Genomic DNA, 27,557 nt, shown 5'->3' with positions numbered 1-27,557 from the left:
CAATATACCACTTCCAATTAGTCCACCAAGGTCTAATAGATTGAATACCCACTTTATGAATTAAGTGCCTTGGAATTGTAGAAAGCAATAAGTCAAAAGTATACCGATCTGAATGAGAAAGACGGTACTGGACTTGCATATCTTCCCAATATCTGAAACTCATGGAAACCCTAGAGAAAAGATCTTTAGGAGTCTTGATGATGTAGGAGCATCCTAGGCTTTCTTGCAATCCCGCATGTTGAAGCCGAGTGCCAGTGTTTTCCAAATTTCTATTACTGCCGAGCTGGTTAATGGATGCCAAATTACTATAACTCTAATGGATGCCAAGTTACTATAGCTCTAGGGGATGCTGAGTTACTGTAGCTCTAGTGGATGTTGAATTACTATAGCTATAGTTGATGTCGAGTTACTATAGCTCCAATGGATGTCAAGTTACTGTAGCTCCTAGTGGATGCTGAGTTACTATAGCTCTAATGGATGCCGATTTACTGTAGCTCCTAATGGATTTCGAGTTACTGTAGCAATCTTGTGTTGACTGAGTGATCATGTATGTGCCGAGTGCCAATATTGGTCTTGGTTCTATTCGTGCGAAGTTATTTGCGAAGCCAACTTTTGGCATTTAATTTATGTATGGGTATTTAATTTAGTGTTGTAGCTGACTTGTGGCTCAACCTATATTCAATGTAAGGGATTTAATTTAGTTTGTAATGAGTTGGGTTGACTTGTGGGTTAGTTGGGTATAATTGGGGTTTTGTGGAGTCTTTAGTGAGTAGTTATCATTCTAGCGTGGAGAAGGGGGTGAAGTGTAGATGCAAATTTTGAAGAGCTAGGGCTATGACTTGAGAACCAGAGGATTGCTTGGTGGACTTGAGGGTGCAAGTGTGGATTTCTTGGTGTTCTTATCTAATTGTGTATCTGGACTAGCTAGGATTGGAATTGTAAGTTGGATCTTGTGGATCTTGCATAATTGATTTTGTAATTGCTATTTGTAGTTGGCCCTAACCTAGAAGGCCTTATAGCCAGGCATATTGCATGTAATCAGTTATATCTATGAATAAAGAGTTGTGATTTGGTATTAGATCTTGCATTATTGTTGAGTTTTTGCCGTGTAGTTATTTATTGGGGGTTTCGACATCTCCTTTGGGGATTCTCCTACCTTGCATTACGTTACTTGATGCCTCGTTTGAAAAAATGCAAAGCACTAGCACCTTGAGTCTTGGGAAGGGGAATACCCTAGATGGCAAACAAGCAAGACCACCAAATATTCTGCTAGTTCAAAGAGAGCCCATCATGAAACTCATCACCAGACCAGTGAAGCCAAGGCTTGACAGCTTCCCAAGCTTTCCATATGCTCTTGATAACAAAAGAGCCCTGTATGAGCACGAGTTCTCGCATGATGAGAAGGGTGTAGAAGCCAATCCCCTTCCATATACGCTTGTTGATGAGAAATTCGAAAGAAATGCAATGCTGAACCAAAATCTTCTAGGCTTCATCTCTAGTGATGGCATGAATAATCCATTTGGCAAATAGAGCAAGGCCTTGCTTCTGTGTAGAGAGAAGGCCAAGGCCTCCAGACTCTTTTGGGAGACAACAAAAATCCCAAGCAACTTTGTGAAAGCCATAATGATTGGAACCAAAGGCCCAGAGAAAATCACGGTGCAATCTCTCTAATTTTTGATAGGAGGCTTTTGAAGGAGCCCAACAAGAAGAATAATATACATGCATAGCTGCAAGGACTTTTGAGCAAATCTAGAGTTTGCCTATAAGAAAGTGGTTTCGCAAGCCAATAATCCAGCTTCTTAGTAATCTTGGCAAGCACTGCATTCCATAGATCCATTGGCGACACTTGAAAGGCAAAATGAATGTCTCTGAGAAAGCAGAAGATCTCTCCGCAAGCGACCCATTTCCATTCAAACTGGTTCAACCAAGGTGGTGCTGGCAAAAAAGATTGGCGATAACAGAGTGTTTTATTCCATCGAATAGCAGAGCCAAAGGCTTGACAAAAAGTGTAAAGGCAATTTAAAGCATTATTGATGTTTTCTTATCCTCCAAAAGAGTGAGAAAGGAATCATCAACAAAATGACCATTGACCAACTGGGAAGAGGATTTTGGCAAAGAAATGCCACGAAACAAACTTGAAGACACGAAGTGGGCTAGCAAATAGCCAAACCCTTCAGCAACAAGAACATAAAGCACTAGCGCTAGAGGGCAACCTTGCCTGATGGAATGAAAAAGCCCAAAGGTGTCAAATTGGGAGTTATTGATGGTAATGCAAGCATGAGCATCTCCACAGACTAGAGAAAATTGGGACCAAAACCAAGAGCCCAGAGCGTAGCCAAAATGAAAGGCCATTCAATCCGGTCATAGGCTTTTGCAAAATCTATTTTAAAAAAACAGCCAGCTGCTTGGACTTGCGAGCCCACTCCATTCCTTTCCAGACAACAATAGAAAATTTTAAAAATTGTAAAATTAAAAATTAAAATTGAAGAAGAACAATTCAAATGAAAAATAAAACTAAAATTCCAATCCTTAAACATCTTTACAAGTGATTTTCCCTGAATACCTTTTATATAATTTTTTTTCACACAATATTTATCTTTTACATAGTTTTGTTTTAATTCTCTAACATTTTTATAATGTACAAATTTGACCTATAGATTTAAAAAAAAATAAAAATTGAAAAAATAAATAAATTCCAATCCTTGAACATATGTAGAGTTGTATTCCCTTGATTTTACATAGTTTGCAAATTAATTAAAATCTAGAAACTCTGTTATAAACTTAAATAGAAACCAGACCTATAACGAAAAATCACCCTCTAAACAACTATAGTGAAAACGTGGATCACAGTAAACCTGAGAATTAACCCTGGTTTACAAACACACTATGAAAAGCAAAAGAATATGTAGCCGAAAGCCCTAGGCTTATCATCTTTCATTTCCCCTCCCCCGTATATATTGACGATATTATACATGTATTCACACCGCCTCTATCGTACCCATTAATATGCATTTGGCCTTTTTTCACATCAACATTTTTTCACATCAACATTTCACAGTTATATAATATTATCTCACCGACGAGGAAGAGTACAGAGGGAGAATGGATCAGTGGAACTATGCGAGGGCTGCCCAACAAGCTGCTCACCAGGTATTTATGCTTCTGTATTCCCTCTGTTTTTGCAACCAGGGGTTTAAGGTTTTAGTCCCACTCATTTCCTATAATCTTGCGCACCGGCAATGAATTTGAGAAGCAATGGACATGACTTTGATTCGATGGATACCGTGAAAAAGACATAGGGAACGAATATGGATTTCAGACGGTTACTTTTGGTTTTATTTTGCATTTACTATCGTAGGGTTTGGACATTTTATCAGGGTTTTTGTTTCACACCTTTTGGTGTGCTAGGTTTTGGGTTTTCCTGTAATGAATTCAAGTTATTGCGAAGTGCTGTAGATTTGCGTTAGTTTTTCGTCTTTGCTAAGGTGGAACGTGTACGCTAAGTGGGATTAGATTGTTTCCACGGATATGCATTGGATTTTGTTTTGTTTTGTTTTTATTTTTCTTAAGGCACGTTGAGATTAGTAGGCTAACAATTTGGTTTCTCTACCTCTTTTATCTTTTATGTTTTAGCCTGTTCGAGGTTTGCATCGAAAGTTTGCACCGAAGTTTTGTACAAAACTTAATCTATTTAATATGGTTATTCAACTTCTTTCCTCCAGAGTAGTACATTTTTTAAGCCTGCTTTGCAGTCTCATCTTTTAGAGGTCCTACGAGTTGTCTTGTTCGTGGCTTTTGATGAAGGGCAGGAACAGATTGTTTGCACTTTTTGGAAAGAGGCTTTTTAAACCACTTCGTTTTTAGCATGTGAGAATATGCTTAATCTTATTTTCGGCAGTCAATCCATCATACTGGTGTTGATTTAATGATAGTTGTTGCAGGAACTCTATTAATTTTCGTTTCTATTCAAAAATTTCCAAGCATTTTCATTTTAACATGCTTTTCATTGGATCATTACCCGTTCTTTGCTTTCTATCGTCTACTCATACGAGTTATGATTCTGTTTGGCCATTTATTGAAAAGATCAATCTCCCATGAATAACAGTTATGAAGAAGTTTACGAAGCTTTATTTTGAACACACGGGCAGTGGGTTAGCTTTGTCCCCAGCTTGACACGTCTCCCAGATATACCTCTGTTCTGGCGTATACTTAATTTGCCAGAAGCATATTGTTTGTAACAATTGCCATGCATGCAACATCCTTTTATTCTCTCTGCTACTAACATCACCAAAGGCTGCTTGGTTTTATCTGTACGATGCTATACAGTTTATAGAAAATAAACTGGAATATTTCTATAATGAGAATCAATCCACATCAATTCGTCATTGGGCTATCTTACTATTTGTTTCATAATAGTTTCTTATTTCTATATTTATTATATTATTTGATATATATATATATATATATATATTCAGTCCTTGTCTTTGGTTTCAGTTTTTGAGATCAAGTGTTGTTGTTATATGAAAAGTATTCCGATAAAAGCTGGTTATTAATAAGCTAATAAATATTTTTCTATTGAGCTTTCCTTTTGTATTCCATATCTTCATTGTTGGGTACTTAAAAAAATTTGACAGGGGTATTCTGCACAACAAGCTCCAGCCACCTCTATAGCAGGCACTGCATATGCTCAACAGTCATATGGGCAGCAGCAGACATATGGGCAACAGGTACAATAACATTTCTGTTGGTTTGTTGGGCAAGGGGTACAATGACATTTCTGTTGGTTTGTACTGGTGGCAACTATTCGATAATAATGTAACAATGGATTGAATGATAAGTTGTTGTTTTTATTTTATATTTCATAAAGCAACATCAGGGGAGTAGCATCCTGGGTTTACTGCATTGGTGTTGGCCTAATGTCATGGCTTGTAACTCATCGATTTTGAATGCATTGGTCTTGACTTAATGTTACGGCTTGTAGCTCATTATTTTTGAATGGGTAAACTGGTAAATTTTTTCTTTGTCTGTTAACTCTTTATTTGTTAACTTTACCAGGCTGCAGGTGGATATGTTAGCAGTGCATCTCTAGGTTCTGCTACAGGATTGCAGCATGCTTCGCTACAACATCCATCCCAACGTGCTAATTCTTCACGGGGTGGACAAGCAGATTCTGGTGCATATTCTGCAGGAGCCTCAGTTGTTGCTGGTGGTGGAACTTCATCAAGTGCTCTTCAATATGGAGGACAGTATGGATCTGTTTATGGGGGCTCTGCTCAAAGTAGTGTACAACAGGTGAGAATTCCTAATGATAGACGTAAATGGCATGTTTGTACTATGACTTTTGACGATGGGGATGGTTTTGAAACAATAATTTAACACCTCAGCTGGATTTTATTGTATGCGTTGTGTGCCAATACCTTGGCACTGACAATATTTCTTCATACGAGGGAAAACTAGAAAGGGCTGAAAATATTTTACATTGAAAATGAAATCAATCTGTTCAAGTGTTTTGGAAACAATGTAAAAAAGCTTAGTTACCAATGCTCCTCCTGGAGCAGCAGATGCAGGCGTGGATGCCTGTAGATACTGATGCAGGTGCCTGCCAGAAGTACACCCCTGGCACCCAGATGCACATCGATGCTTCTCCATATGCATCTGGGTGCCCAGGGTGAGCTTCCGTGAGGCACCCGCAGGGCACACTGGAGCATCCGGGACTCCATACATATTTGCAACACTAGCTAGAAACTAACTACAGACTTCACTTTTTAAAATATAAAGTATTCATGATTGATCATTGCATTATTCATGATATTAACATTACTAATATAAACTAATACATTATTTAATTGTCAATGATGTATTTTAAATTTTCAATTGGCCTGAGATTAAAGAATAATTACATTATTAAATTGTTGATGATGTATTTTGAATTTCAAATGGCCCAAGAATAATGAATACCTGCAGTGCAAAGCATCCAGCAATGCATACAAAGAATTTTTTTGGGAACTGGATTCAGAACTTTTTCTTGATAGTGTTTAGTGCTAAAAGAGTATCCAATCTGTACAGTTACATATTTTCATAATAAATGTGCTAGACATTAATTCAAAGCCATTTCATGCTTTGAAGAACTGTGGAAACATTATTACACAAGTCTTTATGGTGTGACAAGGGGAGTTCACCAGAGATCCTCAATAGACAACTCATCTTTAATAACGTAATAGAGCTTCGAATGGGATAATGATACACATAAAATGAAATTGGGGAATGGTATAGGCACTTTCAAGCAAATGCAATTAAATTTAAACTCCATCCCAAAAGAGATATATATCTTGAATCTTGATTGATGGTGAAGTATTATATTTTCAGATGATTTAATTTTGTATATTTCTTTTCTGTGTAAGCCCCCTCAAAAAGTTTTGCACATTCACACACCTCGTCCTTGCACCCACATGTGCACACATACTCGACTCAGTAATTTCGTAACAAAGTACTATATATGCGTCTTTTTCGGTGCCTATAGTGGATTCAATACCTGGTAAATAGCCTGACAAAATTCCGATTCAATTTAAGGGCTGAAGAAGGCAAATCAATACTACATCAATTAAACATAAAGGCCGGCTTGGGTAAGAAAGTTTACTAATTATTTTATTTAAAAGAATTTATTGTAGAGAAGCTGAGAAGTAATTTTATTTAACATTTAATTAATAATAAATGAATTGCCAAGGCAACACTCCATTATGAAGAAGTGTGCCTTTTTGCAAATGGTTGATAACAAAAAATGTTAACTCCACCTATGTTGATATATAAAGAGAAATCATTCTTGTGGAGCATGGGGGATAAGGAGGGAAACATCAAGTCAGATTTTGAGTAGAATATGAGACAATATTGCAGCAAAAAATAATATTCAAAGAATAATTGTAGGATATAAATTAAATATTGCTGAAATTTAGTTAGTGGAACTATTTGTAAGTACTATATCTAAATAAAAATATATCAATTTGTTAAGAGGTATTGAATTAATAATAATATAGCAATTTCCTTGAGAAATCCTGCCATAGATTTGGGAGGTGTCTTGCAAATAGGTCCTAAGAAGGACAAGTGGTCTTTTGAGTTCATGAGAGGTCAAAGAGGAATGGTCTTCATGCTCTTATCAAGTATGGTGCCCAAGTTTGCAGTCAATGACCATTTTTCCATGCACATGGGTGAGGAGGTGCTCCGAGGTGGGATGGAAGATTTGCCTCCCATGCCCTTTTGCTTGTTCAAGGATGATGATCAACGTCCAAGGTAGATTTACTAAGGGAACTAGAACCTTCCACGCTCTTGCAATACAAGGAAGATCAATTTCTCTTGCAATACAAGGATGATCAATTTTGAGATTGGTATTTGCAAGCTTCTTGTAGTTAATCTAGATATTGTTCTATTTTTATGTGTGGATTTGAATATTATCGGGCTTTCATGTTATCTAATTGTTACTGATATCACTTTTAGTAATTAATATCATCTTTAGGCCTGAAATCATTAATATTCCAAGAAAGGGATTTTACACAAAAGAAAAGGAAAACAGAAGAGTGTTGTAATAAACTACTATTTTTTGAATTGAAGTATCAATCAGAGATAAATGCAACGAAGAGAAGTGAGAATATTTTTTCATCAATTTTGCTATGGTAGAATATTGGAGAAAATGCCTTATGGGTGGGTAGATTCAAGTGGTATCTAGCCATATTGAGCAGAAAATGCATTTGCTGATTGCATATGTAAATGTTTATCACTCACAATGCTTGCTCCTCATTGATTAGTGTTGAAACTTTTACAACTTTTATAAAGTTGGACAATTTTGGCTCATTTCAAAAGCTTTTTGAGATTTTTTTTGTCTCCACTTGTTTTTGTTTCAATTTTTTTTTTTCCATTGCTAAGAATTTGTGATGTATTGAGGTTAATTGGTGTCTTGTCACCATTGGTTGAGTGAGTTCCTTGCCTACCTTAAAGGTCCTTACATAATCTACATTCTTTTGTAATTGTAAATGAACAAACTATTTGACCCAATGTGATGCATTGATAGAAATGGAAAAATTTGTACTAATGTTAAAGGGAAAAAAGTTTGAAGAGGATACAATTCTTTCAAACTTGTTAGCGTTGATGAAGGAGTTCCTTGCCTTTTATGAAGGTTCTTATTGTATCTAACGCTTGTCGATGAATGCGTGAAAGTGATTTATTTTACCAAGGTCTCATGGGACAAGGTTGATGAGAATAATTTTGAGCTGCCTAAAATAAGTATGGGTATGAGTGTGGGTATTCATACACACATTTAGGATGCGCTGATGCATATGCCAAATAAAAGTTGCATGGATACAAATACAGATATAAATATGAATATGGTTGGGTACTACATTCATAAAATGCAAATGCAATATTTAACACATTTTTCTTAGCGATTATAGGTTATTTTCATTACTTTAAAAGCAATATATGAATTAGAGAACCTAAACTCGGAATTGGAAATCTTGAATCGCCTATGAATTGGCAAAGTGAAAAAATCCCTTGAAATTTAAAGATATTAATGATTTAAAACTTATTTCATGTGCCCTTTATTGAATATAACTTAAACACACTATAACATCATCAAATAGAAGCTAATATACATAAACAAGAACAACATAAACAAGAAACCTAAATGATAAATCCATCACATATGTAAAATGTAAGTTGTAGCTTAAGTAAATAGAAATTGATAATATGATATATCATATATCTGATCTAATGAAAGGTTTTAAGTGTTGCATATGATTGAAAGAGGTTAAGGAGGATCTAATTAATCTTCTAATAATGTTGGAGTTCATGGTATGTTTGGTCAAGGAATGTATTCTCAAAGTTATTTGTAGCTATATATTTGATGTGTTTCCAAAACACAAATATTTGCTGATTGAACAATAAAAAACTTAAATAATCATAACTCATAAAGTCATAATTGAGATGCCAAAAAAAGAATTCGACAAAATGAAAATGATTTTTTGAGCAGAGTCATGAGGCACATAACTCGGTGATTAGGCAAAAATTCCCCAAAATCACCTACAAACTGGTGAGTTAGGCAATTTATGCCTCAAAAATTGCCGAGGCAATTCAACGAGGTAGGAAAAATTGGGAGGGTCAAGACAAAATGCCGAATCACGGCGGTTCTCATTACTCTGATATAAATATAACTGCTATATACATAATTATAATTTGATTTAAATGTTTACAATATTCAAAAAGTTTTGAAGATAACTCAAAATATGGGTAGCTGAAATAGAAAAGCATTTTATATGTCTTCCTCATTTGGTGTAGCTTTTTGTTTACACCAACCAATCAAAAAGAGTTGCACATTTGAAGTAGCTTTAAATTAAGGATTTTTGGGCACATTTGAGTAAGGAATCTGATGGCTGTTTTCTATTGTAATCCTAATGAACCACTTCTTAAACTCTTTCGCTGAGTAGTACAGTATGAGTGTTGAGTGCAGTCAAAACTAATAATGATACGGAGCTGCCAATCTCCAGCCATGTTAACGTGTCTGCCCGAGTGAAGGACAAGGCTGCATGACACTGACATCTTGGTAACTGTAAAAACTGAAGTACAAATGTTCCAAAAACAAATTATGGTTGACTCGTAAATGCTAAAAAAAATTGCATATTATAATTATGAATCTAAAACTTTAGTTAAATTTTGTATTGTGTAATAATTGTTATTTTTAATTTTAGACAAAAACTGAAGGCTCAGTCTGTGCCAAGGGGGAGATTGTTGACTTGGTGGTCGGCACCTCCTTGGAGATTTGTGACATGGCTTAACTACCTCCCATCGACAAGGTTAAATCTGATATTTGTATCAGGCATTAACAGTTTGTGCTTTTGTTGCAATGGCAACTGATTCCAACAGTGAGCTGATCTTTTCCTCCTGTGTGAAGGGCTTCTTGCCCCACTTCTTGTCACTTTCTCGAGAACTAATTTTTTTCCTGTGTCCTGTGCAGGCATCTGTCAAAGCCCTGGCCTGGTTGAAATCTGCCCAAATCTGCTCATTCCTTTGTTTCCAAACCTATTTTCCTTGCCACCTATTCCTTTGAACACCGTGATTGTCTGTTTTCAGTGTATATTGAGGGTTACTGCTTCCCAGAGATGACATTTGCGCGTATAGCTACACTGATCTGCTGTGGTTCTGGCTCATTTCACCAGTTTGCAGGCAGGAATTGCCTGCCCTGATTTGCTTTACATTATCATTTTAAAAATTAATGAATACATTAAAATTATATTGCCCCACCTTTTTAACGACATGTTAATTTAGAGGAAAAGTCAGGGTGTTAGCCCTATGCATGTTTGGTGTATGAAATATCCCTTGCCATATAATGGCACCTTTTTGATTGGGAGTATATGAGTAGTATTGGGTGGATGGACATGAAAGCGTAGGAATGGTTGGGCTCAATCAAATGAAGAATAAGGTGGATAAGTGAGGTAGGGTAAGTTAAATAGGATGTTTTTGTCATTTAAATGCCATTGATTGAAGAAGGTACTTGTCAGTCAGGATTCAATCAATTGTGGATTGGTCTGCCTATAAGTGAGGGAAAATGGAATTATCAACCATATTCTCAACCTTGCGAAAAATGGCACATCAGCTGGTGTGCTTTTGGAGTCTGAACCCTTTAGGCATGGCAAATCAAATCATGTTGTGGATAGAAAACCTCAAGTGGCAGACCAAAATTCAGAGTGACTTAGAAACAATATAAAATTTTTTTGATTTGTATGTGTATCATATTAACATTCAAGATTTCTCAGTTGAACGAGTCTGTTGAATTTCAAGTTGTATTCAACTTTCAATAAAATATGATTTATATTTTTCCTTGTCTTTTAGTATGCATGTATTTGGTTGGATGCCTTTACATTAAAAAATGGCATACATGTATATTTTGGTGCAATACCTAATGTGGCATGTTTTGTTTAAGTCTTCTGAGGAAATCTTCAGTGTGTATGGTTAATTGCGAACTATGCTTGTAAAAATAAGCCACCAGGTAAATGGTAGCCTGTTTATGTCTTTCATTCTCTGTCTCTGTCTCTCTTGTGTGTGTGTGTGTGTAAGGTGGTGTTTCTTGAACTGTAAGGTGTTATGATAAAAGTTAAAACTGTGATTGTCAGGTATCTGGTGCTAGTACAAAGGGTGGCAATGCATCCACATTTCCAGTGTATGGTAGTGGTGCCAGTCGGGCTGCTGGATCATTTGCTGGAGGTTCAGCAGGTGTAAATGCTTCTGCTGTCCATGGATTAGATTCTTCAAAGTATATATCCAGTGGTGCAGGTGCTGTTTATGGGAGTGCTAAAGCTAATGATTATGACTCCTTATCACCACATGGATACAGTCAAAAAGCTGATCAGTATGCTGGTAGTGGTGGGTATGGTGCAAAGGCTGCTGATTATTTATCTTCAGACAGGGGGCAGTATGGACAGAGTCAGAGTGCATACATTGGGAGAGACATGCAGACTGATGCAGCAAGGCGCTATCCAGAGTCAGGTGGTGTTGGGCACCCTAGACAAGTATGTTTTTTATGCTATATGGTATTTGAAGGTTAGATTTGTTTTTAATTTTTGATTTCTCTTATTATTATCATGGAAAGCTGAAATTCTGTTTATGCTCCATTGTGCTGGTGGTGGATTCACTGCAGTCAGACTTACAAGATCAGGTACCTGGTTATTTATGATTTGCTAGTTATGGTGATCTTGTGCTGTTGTGTAGTAAATTTCTTTTTTTATTTAGTATTTGAATTAGGTGGTTATAAATTCTTGAACTATGAATCTTGTCTTTATTGTAAATGCACAGGCACTCTTGCTTCGCCAGACACAAGTTATGCAAGCACAGCAACTGCAATCTGTTGGTTCATTAAGGCCTGCTGCTACCTCACTTGATGCAAGTGCAAGGTGATCCTTGTGTTTGTTAAGTTACATGTTCAATGTGTTACTTTGTTCAAATTTCTTTGACAATATATCAAACAATCATATTATCTTTATCTCAAACAAATAATCTGGGAAGCATTTCTGTAGAAGTGATCAATATTTATTCCTGTTTCTTCTCTGGTTATTCTTTTTCCAGGCCTGCAGATTATCTGCCAGGAAGGGGCAGTTCTATGCACCCTGTATCACAGGAATATGGTGCCCCTATGAGGGACCTATTAGGTAGCTCTTACGGTTCAAGGCTTGATTCAGATGTGGCCTTGCTAGGTCATCGTGGTGCTGGTAGTGCCGCTTCTGTTCTTGGAGGTAGTGGAGGGAGGGGTCTTGATGATCTATATGGTCAGGGGTCACCACATACAGGTTATGGTGTCAGCTTACCTCCTGGTCGAGACTATAGTTCTGGAAAAGGTCCTGTTGGCGTTTCTTCTTGGGATGCAGGATATACTGGGAGTAGTGCAAGTCGGATGGATCGTCCAAGTCATTTTGATGACATCCGAGATGATAGAGTCTTACTTCGACATGAGTATGATAGGAGGGAAGAAGAAATTCATAGAGAGCGGGAAAGGGAGAGGGAACGTGACAGGGAGAGAGAACGTGAATTGGAACGACGAGAGCGAGAACGGGAACGTGAAAGGGAACGAGAACGGGAACGTGAACGTGAAAGGGAACGAGAACTTAGGAGAAGGGAACGGACTCCCATTAGACCTCCTCCAAGAGTTCGCAGAGAGCCATCTTTTGCAAGGAAAGAAGAAAGAGTTGCTAGGCGACCCTCCCCTCGTCGTGAGCCATTGCATAGGTAGTGTTAATGCTATTTTTCTGAGTTGAGGCTATTGGACCTTGTTATTGTTACATTTATCCTAAAGATAATATTTACTAAAAAGTTCTCTTTAAAATGTAGACATGCATCGCCTGTCAAAGATCGAAAGCGAGAGTATATTTGCAGGGTAAGACAATTGTTTCATCATTGGTATTTTCTCTGCTTCTGTGATACAATGTAATGTTAATGTTATGTCTGGTTCTGTAGTACTGGTATTTTGTGTGCCTACACAATTTTATCCATTACCAACAATGATTTGTTGCAGTCCAGTACAATAGATCATTTAATTACTTTTATCTTTGTGTTGTCTAGATTGAGCCGTACAGTCTTGTTGAGGTAGAAAGGGACTTTGCATCTGTCAGTAAACGTTATTCAAGGCTCTATGTAGCCCCAGATTTTTCAAAGGTTGGACTATTGTTTGCTATTTTCAATGCATAATCGAATTTCAATCTTTTCTTGAGCATGTCAAGCTTCATTTTGGTTGTGTTTTTGACCTGTTGATCTCTGTCTCATGTTTGCAGTTAGTTGTCAATTGGTTAAAAGAAGAGCTCAGCATCTCTTATAATACACCAATCAGGTATTTTGCATTTACATTTTTACATGCTATGAACTTGGTAGACTTTTTTATTAGCCTTATTTCAAGCTGCAGTATTCCGATTCAATTTGCATGCACATTAAATATTTAGAGTATGGAAAGTGGGAACTAATAGATATGGTGCTGTTTTATGTTGTTAGAAGACTAAATTCTTGGAGTGCCTTTATGTTTTGGTGAGAACCAGAGTTGGCCTAGAGGATTTGATTTTGTTTTGTATGATTTACGTTTTCTTAGTTAGCATTGAAAGTGCTAGGTCTTTTTGCAGCCTGACCTTGCATATGAGCATATTTGTTTAAGCTGATTAAATGACTGTTATCAACTCTTGGTCTGAAATGGGATGCAACAGCTTCGAGCATGATGCCTTAATAGAGGATGAGAACGATCCAAAGGAGTCTTCACCAAAGTCATCTGACAAAGTAGCAGGGGATGCGAAACAATCGAAGGGAAGCACCGTTTGGAATGCTAAGGTAACTTGAGGAGATGAGACAAGCCTTTGGTGACAAAGCGGCCAGTGTTTGTGGAGCTTATGCCATCATTTGAGAACACATGAGCTAAGTCATTAGAATTTTAGGTGGAGTCGCTGTTGCGATCAATCTGCTGAAGTTTGAGCGCAAACTTCAGGTTATACTTATCAGATTACTCGTGATGATAGCTGCTGCGTTATTCACAGTAATCTCTTAATTGTACAACTTAATATAGAAAAACTTACATGACGACAAAAATTAAGACCGATATGTAGCTGGTTTGCTGGTTTGCTGCTGGTGGCAACATCGAGCTTTTGGCGCAGGCGTGCTTGGAGTTTACATCGAAAGATTGTTTGTTTTCTTTGGGCTGCTAGATGACAACATTCAGCAATATAGATTGTCATTAAGGATGCTTATCTCTTATGGTTAATTAACATCAATAAATTTGATTGGTCCTAATAAATTGAAAGCAGTGGCAAATGACTTCCTTATCTTTTCTAGTTAGCACTCTTAGTAATTAAAGCTGATGCATTTGTTTTTCTTATGTTATGTTCTGCAGGTCATTCTAATGAGTGGAATAAGTGCGAATGCCATGACAGAACTTGTTTCTGATAATATTACTGAAGATAAAGTTCTCCATGTTCATAATGTGTTAAGATTTGCTATTCTTCGGAAGGACCACACATTTTTTGCAGCCGGAGGATCATGGGATAGTGTTTTAGATGGTGGGGATCCAGCTACTGATGAATCTGCTTTAATTAGGACAGCTATAAGGTAAGTACGAAAGTGAACACTTTGCTGCTTGTGAAAACCTGGTGATAGCTGATGCTGGTATTATATTGTAATTTCTTCTAAGTAACATAATATTTTTTTTGACAGATGCTTCAAGGGAGCCACTCAACTTGATCTGACCAGTTGCAAGCATTGGAGTCGTTTTGTTGAGGTATTTCATATTACTGGCTTTTATCCTTTATCTTTCTTTTATTTTCAATTCTTTATTATATTAAATTTTATAATTACTGGATGGATTGCAAGGTTTAAAATTGTTTTGTTGAGCTATTAGTTAATAGTGGCTTTTATCCTTCTTTTGGGGAATCCTTCTTCTGACTTGTTTTGTTTGTTTAACATTTTTTATAAGAACTAGTCCTATGAGGTTTGTAGGCATGGAGTTTGAAAGTTTTCTATGTTTCACAGGGACATGTCTCCTTTCCCTTTACCCCTGATCCCTGTAGCCTCCCTGTTTTGGGGATGCCTGCCAGTGTTCCTGATCGGCAGAAATTGCTGGAAATGACAGGATTTGTTCTCGGACGTGATGGCTAACTGCCCTTGAAATCACTAGGGGATGCCGATCCGTCCCCCATCTGGCCATGGAATAGCTCGCTGTTCCCTGCGCCTTAAGATGGTTTGGGCATTTAAAAGACATTTTTGAAAGAAATTATATTTGCCAAAGCAGCAATGTGGCGGGCCCACAAGGGCATTAGTTTTGTCTTCATAACCCTAAACTGATAAATATTGAAAAGAGATCAACATGAAAATCCATTCTTTCCTGTACCTTGCAACGATTTGGGCTTTAAAAAATGAAATACTTTCAGTTCTTAAATACAACAATATTTGATTAGTTAACACAATTTCACACATGCCTAGATAAGTCCCCAACCTTATTTTTGGAAAGAGTTTGAGTTTGTTTGAAAGTTTGTGTTTTGTTGGGTATTTGAGCATGTATTCTCACAAATTGATGGTCCAAATGATATAGGTTTCCCTGTGACGATTTCATGGTCAATGCCTTAATAAGAAATATCAAAATGAGTTTTATCTCTTTCTTATCAAATTTTATAAATTTTATATTTGATATCAGTTTTCCTTCCCACAGAATTACCACTTGTGTTGGGGATGCTGCTGCGTTGCTTGCTGTATGGCACATGCCATAGATATTGATAGCAAACTTTTTGAAATCTAGTTTACTTTTCATGGGGCACTCAGATATGTTATTTTGCAGATTCTACCTAATATTTAAATACTTCTCAATTTGTATATTGGCTATGTTCCTGCCCACGAATCTTGTCTCAGGGCAATTAAGTTTTTAGAGTATATGGTGACTAGATGCATTTGGCATCTTGACAAATTGATTCATGACCACTGTCATTTGATACCTATCTTGTTGGTGTTTTGTTTGTGAAAGAAATATACAGTGCTGTAATAGTCATTGTTTTTACTTCAAAATCAAGTTATGGATGTCATATTAGGTTTTGTTGGAGGGAAGCTTGGGGTTGGACTTAGTTAACTGCCTTGCCATGATTATTGGTCCTTTTTAAATGTAATTTGAACATCACTGCTTATGGCCACTGATGTTGCCTTGATGTGGGAAACAATGAAAATCAGAGCTATGTCTATGTTTAAGGATTCAAAATTGAGAATGTAAAGAGTTTGTGAAGGGAAAAATGTCTAATTACTAAGGGCAAAGTCAGGTTCTCATCAAATAATATAATTGCCCCAATTTTGATTTGTAAAGGATCTAGATAGCATTTCCTCAAGTCTCTTAAAAGCAAATTGTTAGTTGGGGCAAATCTATTCAGTCATCCATCTTATCTTTCTGGATCAAGTCTCTCAGTAATAAATTGTAGTGCCATTTAAAGATTTATGAGTTTATCACAGAGGCTTCAAAGTTGTTTCAATTAAATATGCAATTTTTCTTTAGCGTTGATTGAATCCAGGAAATTATAATTTTATGTTCTTGCTGCATATGGTGTAGAGCTTGTTGACATGTTATGTGTCTCTTCTTCAGTTTCTGTTTCTAACACTTCATTTTCAATATTTATAAAATTCTATTTCTGTTCCTGTCTTGTATAAGTTTGTTCCTCATATGTGAAGCATCTTTGATATGTCTTGGACCACAACACGTACTTTGTTTTGGTGTATTGAGGAATTCAGATTCTTTGGTAGCTAATTGAGATTGAACTTTTCTTAATGCAGGTGCACTATGAGAGAATAGGTAAAGACGGCCTTCCGAGCCACAGAGAAATTACAGTTATCTTTCTTCCGGACATTTCTACATGCCTTCCATCATTAGAGAGTTGGAAAGCTCAGTATGTTGAACAGAAAAACAGAAGGCTGGAGAGGGAACGCGAGGCTGCTTCCAGAAGGGAAAAGGTATTGATAGTGTTTCTTCGATCATTGTACTTTCTATGTTGAGAAGATAGTGTTTTTTTGCCTGGCATTTACTGTTTTTTTTTGTCTCAGAAAGAGAAGTCCACTGATAAGAAGGATAGCATCAAAGGTGAGCTGCAATATTATTAAAATTTTCAGCTGTTTAATAGAGAGATAAAATTGTATGCTAACTTCATTTTATGGAATTCCAAAGCAGATAAGGAAAGCAAATCCGCAGAGAAAAGCAAGAAAGAAAAAGATGGCAAGAAAGAGAAAGAAAAGAACACAAAAGATGAGAAAAAGGAGGAAAAGAAGGATGATATAAAAAAAATTGAGAATAAAGAGGAGGAGAAGAAAGAAAAGGAAGACAAGAAAGAAGAGAAGAAAGTAAAGGAGGAGAAGAAAGTAGATAAGAAGGAATCTGAGGGTAAGAAAGTTGAGAAAAAGGATTCTGATGTGAAGAAAGTAGAAAAGGAGCAGAAGAAAGCAGAGAAAAAGAAAGATGATAAGAAGGAATCTGAAGGGAAGAAATTTGAGAAGAAGGAACCTGAGGGAAAGAAAGTTGAAAAGAAAGAATCTGAGACAAAGAAAGTTGAAAAAAAGAAAGAGGATGAAAAGAAAACTGAGAAGAAAGATGAAGAGAAGCAAAGTGATAAAAGTAAAGACAAGAATAAGGAGGAAAAGAAGGATGAAAAGGAGAACTTGGAAGAAAAGGACAGGGAAGAAAAGAAAGAAGAGAAGTTAGATACGCATGATGGTGCTCAGGACATAAATGATAGTGATAAGGTGAAGAAGAAAGATGAGAAAAAATCTGAGGGTAAAGACAAAGATGTGAAAGAAACTGATTCCAAAGGGAAATCTTTGAAAGAAAAGAAGGATAAAGAAAAGGCAGACGAGGTTCCACCTTATCCGGGATTTTTTCTCACTACAAAATGGACCAAGAAATCCAAGGTATGTTAAGAAAAATGCTCGTGTTAATGTTAGTTTTGCTTTTTACAATAGTAACATCTTATACAACTATTTAGCTCAGTTTGATTTTGTTTGATTTAAGGTACATATCATTGAGTTACTTTAGACCTTTAGAAATTGTTGTTTGAGGTAACAACTCCTATCTAATAAAATATAATGCCATGAATTTCACAAGGCTAATTTAATCAAATATGCTTTCCTGCCAACAGAGAAATTCCCCTTCTTTTGCTCAAAGTGTGTTACTCTTCAAAGAATTAGAAGGTAGATAAATAATTTAATAATTAAAGTGCAGTAACTAGTGAGCATACATGGAAAATGCACTTTTAATGGGTGTACATGAAAAATGAAAAATGTGCTATCTAATGTGCATGCATAAATATGCTCTATTCTGCATATATGGTAACAAGTTTATCCATAGAAGTCGGTTATCTTTCAGATTAATTAAGAGTAACTTTTCTGATTTGGAAAATGTTCTTGACATTTTCATTACTGTAATTTATGGAAAAGGATGGTAAATCATTTTGCTAACTTTTAGGTCTCCAAATTGGCAATTTATAGAAAAGGATGGTAAATCATTTTTTTAACTTTTAGGTCTCCAAATTGGTTGGTAGATCTGCCTCTTGTTTACTATCCTCTTTATATGTTATGAGATTCTCAAAATCCTCAATTTTTTTTGAACAGTGATTGTTTCTGACTGGAGCAATGAAACAGTGGGGTCACAATGGGGGACCACTTTCCTGGGAACATGTTGGGGCATTAACACCTTGATTCTTTTTGCCTCCTTATCATTGCTCTTAATGCTTATTTTTCCTTGATTCTTTTTGCATTCTTAACACTCCTCTCTCCTCTCCACCGCCTTCTTATTTATCACTCCTTCCTTTCTTTGTTAAGTCACCAAGAGAGCCCAGCCCTGGTGTGAACGTTGTGTGAGGATTGCACCATTAACATTCTAGTCAATTACGCTTTCTCCTTTTTATTGCTGCAGTAGCTTACATTGAACTCCTATTCTCTTTGACATCCATTTTCACTGACTAGTCTTAGACATTTTATGATAGCTTTTGCTTCTGGATTATTTTTGCATTCAGTTGGAAGTAGGTAAAAAACATTAATAGGGATATCTATCTGACTTCTTACAAAAAAATTAAATATTTTGAACAGCCAAATGAATTATTATCTCGATTCTCAACTCAATTCTATTAGAGGTTTCTTTTGTACATTTGGAATCTATATTCTATTCCCACCAAATTCATTATTAGGTTGTGCATAGCAATTTGATTTTAATAAAAATCTTCCTTTAATTTTAATTTTTTGAGTTTCTATAGATGCTCATTTGTTTGTAAGCATATTAACACTTGTCCATACTAGCAGATCCATTACAAGGTACATGTAGAGATAGGTTTTTGTACATTGATTATGACCACTTGGACAATTATTGAAATATGTAAATAATGAAATCTCAAAACTCCATGTTGTACATGTCATTCTAGGAGGACCACATTTTCTTAAAATAATTACAATTGCTCATGAGATTTTTGCAAGGTGGTACAATACCTAGTGTGCAATTCAGAGTAATTTGCATACCTAATTTGCACTAAGTAAACTTGTTTGTACTTGTTGGTTTGGTAAGAGAAACAGCGACATGCTCAAAGGTGCTGAGCTGTTGAATATTTAACTTCCCTTTCCACCACATTCCAGACGAAGTGGAAGTGCACAATAATACTTCTGTAATGTCCCTTTATTGCTTGGCACTTCAACAAATAAATAAAGACTAATGTTAACCTATTATCTATTCTCCTTATAGGCTAAAGTATTAAGTTAATAAAGGAGCTTAAGTGTTTAATTAAATAAAAGAAGGAAACAGCTATAGTTCTTGATAATATGAATTTAATTATTCATTAACAATTATAAAAGGTTCAATTGGGGTTTGGAGTCTAATTCTATTATGGGTTTTAATTTGTTACTTGATAAATTCTCCATTGTTGCTGATTTGACTTTAGCAGCCATATTTGAGAATAGAAACCTTTGGATATTCTTAGGCTAGAAGAAACTCAACACTACTTGAGGGGTAGACTCGCTTGAGGTTCATCGTTGAGCAGATTTCTATTGTATTAAACAAGTTGTAGACATGCATGTTCTACCATTGTAATAACAATATATTTGATGTGACAGCCATGCATGTTTTATATCAGAATCATTATCAATAGATTTGTCTTTGAAATCAATTCTTTCCTTGGAAATCTATATTGTTTCCTTGCATGATTGCATGTTATTATGCAATAAAATAAAGCTAAACATGAGATTTGAATACTCAAATGTAATGTTCCCTGCTGGGACTGGACTTAATTTAATTTATGTTGTTTTTAACACTTACATCCAACCTTGTTATTGTATCAACTCAAAGACGAAGGAGTAAGTGTTATCCAAATTGCCTAGAAACCAACAACGGATTCCCTTAAAGTTTACAGGTCCAAGTTCATATCACGGAGGCTTATGGAATGCTTACCCTTACACTCTCTTGTGATAAGATATATATATAAATTCATTTTAAATATATATTATAAATGAATGTATATATAATTCTATGTTTATTATTATTGTGTATATGTAAGACCATATACGAGTCCCTTACTCATAATATAATTTAGTTATAATATTAGGAATCAACACTTGATTTGCCAAAAGGACAATGCTTTTGTTGATATGTATTCTGTAAGTATTCCTTCTTGAATACTGAACATAGATAATAATTTTTGTTTCCTTTCTGCCGGGGATGTGTCCTTGGTATATTTTCAGCCGGAGACTTGGGGATTTGACTTTGACTTCTAGAACAAATAAGACTTTGACTCTCAAAGTAACACAGGTTTGGCATATGAATTCTGCTGATTCATATATTTTAAGGTTCTATTCTGTATAAGTATGTGTGTGCTTTATCCATGTTTTCATATAAATATTTTAAATTTCTCTATTGTTATATAGCTGTCCCCATTTGCTGTCCCCTCCATGCCCAAAGTTGGCAAATTTTTTTGCTTTCCCGGAAGCCTGTCGTGCTGTCCCCTGCCATCCCCATCCTCGTCCCAGCAACTTTGGGGAACATAGTATAATATATATTCTCCTCTACTCTAATAGCTCGTTTGAGAGATATTGAATGGCTCTTTTATATCTTGTCACGTTCCATCCTCGTCCCAGCAACTTCGGGGAACATAGTATAATATATATTCTCCTCTACTCTAATAGCTCGTTTGAGAGAGATTGAATGTCTCTTTTATATCTCGTCACGTTCCAAGGGACATTTTTGCCTTCCTTATTTTTATTGTATTCTTTTATGCTGCCTCCATTCTTATCGGTGTTTGGTTATTGTAAGTGTTTATAAATAGTGATTATCATGTCTCGTGCTATTTTCGTATCAATTCCTGTTCATTGACTGTTTATGGTTTCTTCTCTCTTATCGACATCTATTTCTCTTTTAATAACATCCGTCCAAACGCTTGTTTAGTTTAGTATGGAATTGCTAATACTTTCGAATTCATCCATGGCTTTTATGCATCATAATATTTCGAAATATCAAACATTAATCACTTGTTGCATGTATTTAGGTGCCCTCTATCAATTCCTTATCAATATCAATCTTTCTGTGATAATCTAAGGGTTATTTGTTTGAATTTTCTTTTCAACATGGATAGTGGATATTGGATAATGATTGCTTGAGCAGGTATTTGATATCCTTCTTGCCGGGCATTTGTGAAGGTTCCATACTTGTATGGATTCGATGATACATCCACACTGATTAGTACTTAGTCACCATTGCCATAGCTAGTCTGGTTAAGTTTGAATTTGTGCTTGCGGATAATAATTTCATGATTAAAAATATCCTGCAAATCAATTCATGATTAAGTATGTTTAAAATTTTATATAAAAAATATAGTAAAATTATAAATCTAATATTTTCAATGTAAGTTTGTTAATATTCACCATGATAAACACATTAAAAAATAATAATATTAAATAAATATAGTAAAATTATAAATCTAATATTTTCAATGTAAGTTTGTTAATATTCACCATGATAAACACATTAAAAAATAATAATATTAAATATATTATAAGTATAAATTTAATTTTATAGCTTTTAAATATTTAATTGTAATATTGTTTTTATATACATAAATCTTAAGGCCATTGAATTTAAAATTTAAACATTTATGGGATGATACATTACTGCTATAGGAGATACCGACTCAGATGATTTTGAGCCTTCAGATATTTGATAGCTATAGAATGAGGCTTACTGCCATAGATTGTGCTTGTAGTCTGTTATATTCTAATTTTGAGAATTTTGGATGCATGTTTGAGACTTTTTGACACATAGGAGTCAAACATTTGGTACCACATGCTAGGAAATTCTTTTAGATTACTTACATATTTTGTTTTCTTCATCTTCTTTAATATCGTACGACTTTCAAGCCACCTACAATTAAATTTTTAGGTGTAATATTGGTGGTGAACTTGGTACTCTTGAAAGAGAGGTGACAAGTTCAAATCCTGCTGGGGGTAGGGTATGTACACCTCGCTTGTAGCACAGATAGGTGCCCCCTTCAAGGAGGAGAAGATAGTCCCATATTGCTGCCACCATATTGGTATTGTGGACAGCAAAGGACTTGCACAATGGGTCAGTGAGGGCTCAATCCCTACAATCACAATGGGTCTGGGGGTTTGAACCTTGGTTGCTACACCAAGGCAATGATATAATTTTACTTCATAAGTAAAATTTAATTTATATAATTAATTAACCACAAGTGTAATTTATTGATTAATATATCCCATTCTACATATAATAATTATATGCAGAATTATGTTTTAACAATTTTAACAAATTTTAAACCCAATTATAAATTCATTATATTAACAATTTAACCAAACTTCCATCTTTTCCACTTTCATTGGATAGGGAATTAGTAACATTTGCATGCACAGTGAAATGTTTTCTGATTCTCAAGTGAATATAATAACATGTTTGCAAATCTCATAGAACAACTGTCTTGATACTTGGCGAGTCACCATTGAGATAAAAGAAAGCTGGACTATTTGAAACATGAAGTGGTATTATATTTAGTTTGCATACTTGTGTAGATTGCATAACATTAAGTGCAAACAGAACTCTGACCTCAGGTCAGGGATAGAGCTGCTAGACACAATGATTGATTTGCTCATTTCAAGTCTTGAAATGAACACCTGGCAATTACATTTCCTGCGATCAATTGATGTTTTGGAGAGCTGCAGAGGATGTTGACGCCTAGTTATAAAATCAATTTATGTCTCTTCCACACATTTGCCATTTGTGTGTGGCCATTTTAAAAGTCCTGCATTTTGCAGGAAGGTGTATGTATTGCAACAATAAAGTCTAATATCATACAGAATGTTGTACATGTCCTCCAAGCTTTCTGGAATGAAAATGCACATTGCATGGCTAGAAATTTGACTCTCTTAAGTGATGCCTGTAAAGTTTTTGGAAGTGACTTAAGTGAATGCCTGTTCAGTTATGCCTAACATGTATATTTTGTTTCAGGTTTACATTTAAGTTGACATTTTATTTTATTATTCATACATATTATATAAACTTCTTTTTTGTTTTTGTCTTTTGAACTTGATGTTTATATTTATTAATTTTTAAGGTTCTGAGTCTCCAATCTACAGCTTTTAACCATTCAATAAATCAAGGATAGCTCTATAATTCTATTTCTAAAAGTAATCAGTATTGGACTAAATTGTACATAGAATTATACTTACAATGAACATATAAAGTAAATATTCTTTTACTTGAATGATTAATTCTACAAATAGGTATTTCACATTTTCTTATTTTATTGTTTTAGTAAATCATGTATATTAACCTCTATAAATTATTATTTAATTTATTGTATACTAGCATAAGTATCTTAAAATATATCTATATAGAAGATGCACATCAATCTTTTGATATGCATGGTAAGCTGTTGGTCTTTAGATCAATTGGGACCCTGTTCTGGATTATTTTTGACAGCAGTTTAATTATTACTTTTATGATTTATCTATCTGTTTACTAATTGTAAGTAATATTCTAATCACATTCATTCTCTCATTTTCAGTACAATCACATGAATGCAATCTGTTTGTAATGCTTTAAATTTGTTCCTATCATTCTGGAGGTACTACATAGTTTTTTTGAACAAAATATATTTGTTATGCGACATGATTCTTTTTTGTTGCTTCTAATACCTTATAATTTTAGGCAAAATCCATGGTTGGGGAAAAAATACTTTGAAATGTAAATTGAAGAGGCTTCATCTTCACATTGGATGGGGACTGAGGTCTATTTAAGCTGGGCAAATTTCTGTCACATGATAACTCGTTTCCATGCCCTCTATAATTTCAGATTCGCTCAATGACATTATCTCTGGATGGCCTTCTGGATTACAATGAAAAGGATTGTGAAGAAAGAACATTTGAGGTACTGATTTTCTGGAGGCAATTTTGTATGCAGTCATTTTTTCTCAAAGAAGTTTCATGTTGTGATGATAAATTGGATTAATCATTTGTGTCTGCTAATTGAGTCTTTCTAATATTCTTTGTAACAGCTGTCCCTGTTTGCTGAAGTTTTTCAAGAAATGATCCAATATCAAATGGGAAGTCGCATATTGGCGTCTTTAGAAGTGAGTTCTGGTACTTGAAAATGGCTTGAAATGAAAAATGCTTAATGATTTATGTTTGTAGTGTTTTATTTTTTTAATAGCATACCTTTGCTTCGGTGACCCATATGCTTATGTTTGGTGTACAGGCATTGAGGAAATTGACAAGTTTGAAGAGAAAGGATGAACGGAAGAGACCTCGGGAAGAGAAATCAGACAGAGGTGAAGGACAAGGGGCATCCACACAGAAACGCTCAAAGATTTCTGATAAACCAGCAGAAGGTAATTCAAAAGATGAAATCCATATCAAGGCTGATAAAGACCATAAAAATGAAAAAAAAAAGGATGGTGAGAATGATGAGATGATGGAAAGGAATGATAATAAGAATGAGAAAACTGGTGAGAAGACGGATACAAAGGAGGAGAGGATAGATGAAAAAACTGAGAATACAGAGAATACAGAGGTGAAAGTTGAGAATAATGAGCAGCAGGTTTCTGAAAAGGTGGATCAGATGGATGTGGATGAAGAAGTTGCAGAAGAGCGCGAGGGGGAGAGGCAGGAGGAAGAGGAGGGAGGAGAGGAAGTAGAGGAAGATGAAGAGGCAGAAGTGGAAGATGAAGAAGAGGCAGAAGAAGAGGCAGAAGCAGAAGATGAAGAAGAGGAAGGAGATGAAGACGAGGAAGAGGAGAATAATGAGAATGTGGACAATGAGGGTGTAAAAGGTAATAAAGAGAATAATGAGAATGTGGACGGTGAGAATCTGGAAGGTAATACAGCAGAAACATCCAAACCATTGCCAAATGGCAAGAGCTCACCATCTTGTCATGATATGGGAGAAACAAGAAGTGATACAGTCAAGAATGATTCAAACAAGGATGTCAGAGAAACTGACATAGAAATGAAAGATGCATCACAAAAGGATGCAATTGACGAGGTAATGTTTCAATTGATTCGACCAAAAAATTTACTCTCACCATTTAAGATTTATGATTCTGTAAATGGAAATTAAATTGTACCATCTTTTATCATATTCTAATGTGTCATACGAAATTTAATTTAGTATACAAATGTGCCCACTGAAACTTAGTATTCAAGCATATTCATTTACAGGGATTCTAGTAGAGGTTTTTGCCAGATGACTGTAACCAGGAAAATGTTTGTAACATTCTATATTTAAAACTCATAGAGCCTCCAAAATGTTTGAATTGGTAACTGATGGGTTGCTTGTATTCTACTGTATAATTTATCTACATTTTTATTGTTCTACAATTTGCAATTAAATATAAGCGTTTTTAGAAAGCATACGCTTGAGAATTGTTTATTTCAAGTATTTACTACAGCAAGAAACCAAATCTTTTATCCTTGGTAGTGACTAAAGTTGCGCGTCTTTCTGAAGGAATGACAACATGTCAGTTCAGTTAATTTGGCGTTCAGTTTTATGCTTCAAAATTTACAGCCATGGTGATTTTTTAATTGAGCTTCAATAAATATGGATGTGACTTGTATTTGGGAAAGGTGGTATGTTTGCATTCTTATTGTTTTACATATTTCAAATAAATTCATTATAAGTATTTTGAGGAAGAACACATTTAAATTGTTTGAAGTATTTTCTGGAACAACAAATTATAATTTCTATTCTTACAGTATATACTGAATTCTGATTTGTTCTACAAAATGGCATTATGTCAAATTCTTTATATGCTTTTTAAGAGAGCGCTCTAAAATTTGTTGTTCTGTGGATTTTTCAATTGAGCTTTAAGTAACTTAAGGTAGCAGCGTACTATGTATGGTTTACTGAAAAAACTCTGCTCCCACAATGTCAGCGTGGAAGAGTTTTTTTTTAATTAAGTGAAGCTAAATAGTCATTAAAGGAGTTCCTTTCTAACCCCTCAAAAAATTGTTGATTTTTGGGCTATGCAGGAAAAAGCTGAAGAGAAGAGTGAGAAGAAAGAGAAGAAAGAGAAGATTGTGAAGCCTGATGTTAAAAAGGCAATTGACAAGGAGTTGCTAAAGGTTTCTAGATATGCATGTGTTTTTTCAACTTTGTAATTATATGTATCCTTATGGTTATTGCTGACTGAATTACTTGTGTTGGACTTCAGGCATATCGCTATTTTGATAGAAATAGAGCTGGTTACATTAAGGTATGATTGAGAACATTTGCATTATTTATGTGTTTTTTTTAAAGAAAACATCTGTTCAAAAAAATCTGTTGTTCCTCAGGTGGATGATTTGCGAAGGCTTCTACATAGTTTGGGGAAATTCCTATCGTACAAGAATGTCAAGGTATGGTAAATCATAATACATCCCTTTTTTTGACTTAATTATACACGTTGAAACATCAACTCTATTTTTCTCATCGACCTCGTTCATGTCTGGTACTCAGGAACTTGTATCATGTGCACTGTATGAGAGTAACAAAACACCGCGTGATGAAAGGATCATTTACCCAAATTTATTGAAGAAAGGGGACTTGCTAACAATGGCAGATGAAATGTGTAGGGAGGTTTGTCAGGGATTGACATTACCTTCTGTTTAACTTATTGGATTGGGAAAATTAGGTCATGGTATTCTTAATACTGGTATTCTACATGCGGCAAGCTGCAATATAGGATTTCAGTCTCCTTCAAAATCTTGATTTTCGAAGTAGCTTGAAATTTCCTTTTTGAGTAAAATTATTCGTAACACATTGATTTTGTTTGTTGTGATTAAGCTCACCAATCCTTACCTATTTGCTAGGAAGCCATAAATTTGTAGTTTTATGAACCATTATACTACTTGAGAGTTCACCATGTGATGTAAAGATCATTTCAATCAGATCTGCTGTTGAGACGGGTTTTCTAAATTTGTACTAGTTTGATCAGTAAAAACACATTTGGTTATGATGATGGTGATTAAGATCATTAATATTCTTGAAATCAAATACACTACTCTTTCATGCA

General features: G+C 35.2%; 1 protein-coding gene across 1 annotated transcript; it reads left to right on the top strand.

The window, feature by feature from the left end:
- The first annotated feature begins 2,982 nt into the window (after positions 1-2,982).
- EMB1579 (ATP/GTP-binding protein family) lies at positions 2,983-27,557 on the top strand. The gene is made up of 23 exons (XM_089815527.1): positions 2,983-3,150; positions 4,635-4,727; positions 5,056-5,292; positions 11,154-11,549; positions 11,678-11,695; positions 11,833-11,930; positions 12,103-12,759; positions 12,862-12,907; positions 13,093-13,185; positions 13,302-13,357; positions 13,722-13,842; positions 14,399-14,613; positions 14,719-14,782; positions 16,810-16,986; positions 17,077-17,113; positions 17,201-17,934; positions 24,362-24,436; positions 24,564-24,638; positions 24,764-25,549; positions 26,536-26,628; positions 26,718-26,759; positions 26,839-26,901; positions 27,002-27,557. The coding sequence occupies exons 1-23, from the start codon at positions 3,103-3,105 to the stop codon at positions 27,152-27,154; spliced, it is 4,377 nt and encodes a 1,458-aa protein (XP_089671653.1). The 5' UTR covers positions 2,983-3,102; the 3' UTR covers positions 27,155-27,557.

Source organism: Cupressus sempervirens, chromosome 2, assembly GCF_028749045.1.
Source record: "Cupressus sempervirens isolate cs-2001-9-10 chromosome 2, ASM2874904v1, whole genome shotgun sequence".
Classification (NCBI taxonomy): domain Eukaryota; kingdom Viridiplantae; phylum Streptophyta; class Pinopsida; order Cupressales; family Cupressaceae; genus Cupressus; species Cupressus sempervirens.
The sequence above is the reverse complement of the archived record's forward strand: the minus strand, read 5'-3'. Positions and strand labels throughout refer to the sequence as shown.